Below are 1,005 nucleotides of genomic sequence, written 5' to 3'. Positions count from 1 at the left end.
CACGAGGAGCAGGAGGCCCACGCTGACCGCCACGGCCATGACGGCCACTCCGGCCTGGGAGGTCTGGGGGGCCACTGTGGGGACGAGACAGAGGAGACGCTCGGCAGCCGCACTCTGTGCGCCCCGCGCCCGGTCCTGTCACCACCGCGGCTACTCACCGGGGCCGAAGTGGAACACGTGCCGGGTATTCCCGTGGGGGTTGGAGGCCTCACAGTACACACCGTCTTGGCTCAGGGCACTGGTCACCTTCAGGGTCAGGGAGCTGCTCACCCAGCCCTGGCCTCCGGAGGCTGGCTCTGCTGGCTGTGGAGGCTCGGGTCAGGCCTGGGCCCGTGGGATCAAGGGCTGGGGTGAGGGCAGAGGTGATGTCCCGCCCCCCAGGAAGTAGGAGAAGGGAGCACAGTGTTTGGATCGGTGATGGGGCAGGGTCCCCCGGGGACCTGGGTCCCGGAGAGTTCACAGGGGACAGGAGGGGCCCTTACACTGCCTCCCATTTGGCTCCAGTTGAGTTTGGGCTCCGGGTAACCGCGGGCAGAGCAGACCAGCCTGACTTCATCCCCTTCTGTCCAGCTGCCCGCGGCCTTGGGCAGAGTCTCCTCTGGCCTTAACTCTGGTGACCCTGTGGGTGACGGGGGTGGGAGCGGAAAGCGGTGAGGAGGAGGCAGGCTGGGGAAAAGAGGGAGCGAGGACGAGGAGGAGACAGGGGAGAGGCACAGAGCAGGGCACAGAGGGCCCAGCCATGGCCCCGTCCCGTCGGTCCCGGCCCTCCATCCCCACCGTCCCCAGCCCAGGTTGTCCCTACCCCCGAACCTTCAACCAGCAGCCTGAGGATCCGGTTGCGACTCAGGAGGGGGACCGTGGGCATGGAGGCCTCGCACGTGTAGCTGCCAGCAGAGTCAAAAGTGACGAAGCTGAGCGAGAGCGTGGGGCCCTCCCCCAGGGGCATCGAGTCCTGTGGGGTGAGGAGCAGAGAAGAGGCCAGGCGGCATGTGAGAGGAGGGGAGG

At 67.6% G+C, this 1,005-nt stretch overlaps 1 protein-coding gene across 1 annotated transcript in view; it reads right to left on the bottom strand.

Annotated features, from left to right (window-relative positions):
* Window positions 1-1,005, bottom strand: part of BCAM (basal cell adhesion molecule (Lutheran blood group)) — an 8,997-nt gene that overhangs the window by 1,062 nt on the left and 6,930 nt on the right. The window contains exons 10-13 of the mRNA XM_039866316.1: window positions 811-952; window positions 483-619; window positions 159-303; window positions 4-74 (exon numbers count right to left, since the gene is read on the bottom strand). Coding sequence (XP_039722250.1) covers window positions 4-74; window positions 159-303; window positions 483-619; window positions 811-952 — 495 coding nt within the window. The remainder of the gene's footprint in view (window positions 1-3; window positions 75-158; window positions 304-482; window positions 620-810; window positions 953-1,005) is intronic.

This window comes from Pteropus medius, unplaced genomic scaffold (genome assembly GCF_902729225.1).
Source record: "Pteropus medius unplaced genomic scaffold, Ma_sr-lr_union100, whole genome shotgun sequence".
Classification (NCBI taxonomy): Eukaryota; Metazoa; Chordata; class Mammalia; order Chiroptera; family Pteropodidae; genus Pteropus; species Pteropus medius.
The sequence above is the reverse complement of the archived record's forward strand: the minus strand, read 5'-3'. Positions and strand labels throughout refer to the sequence as shown.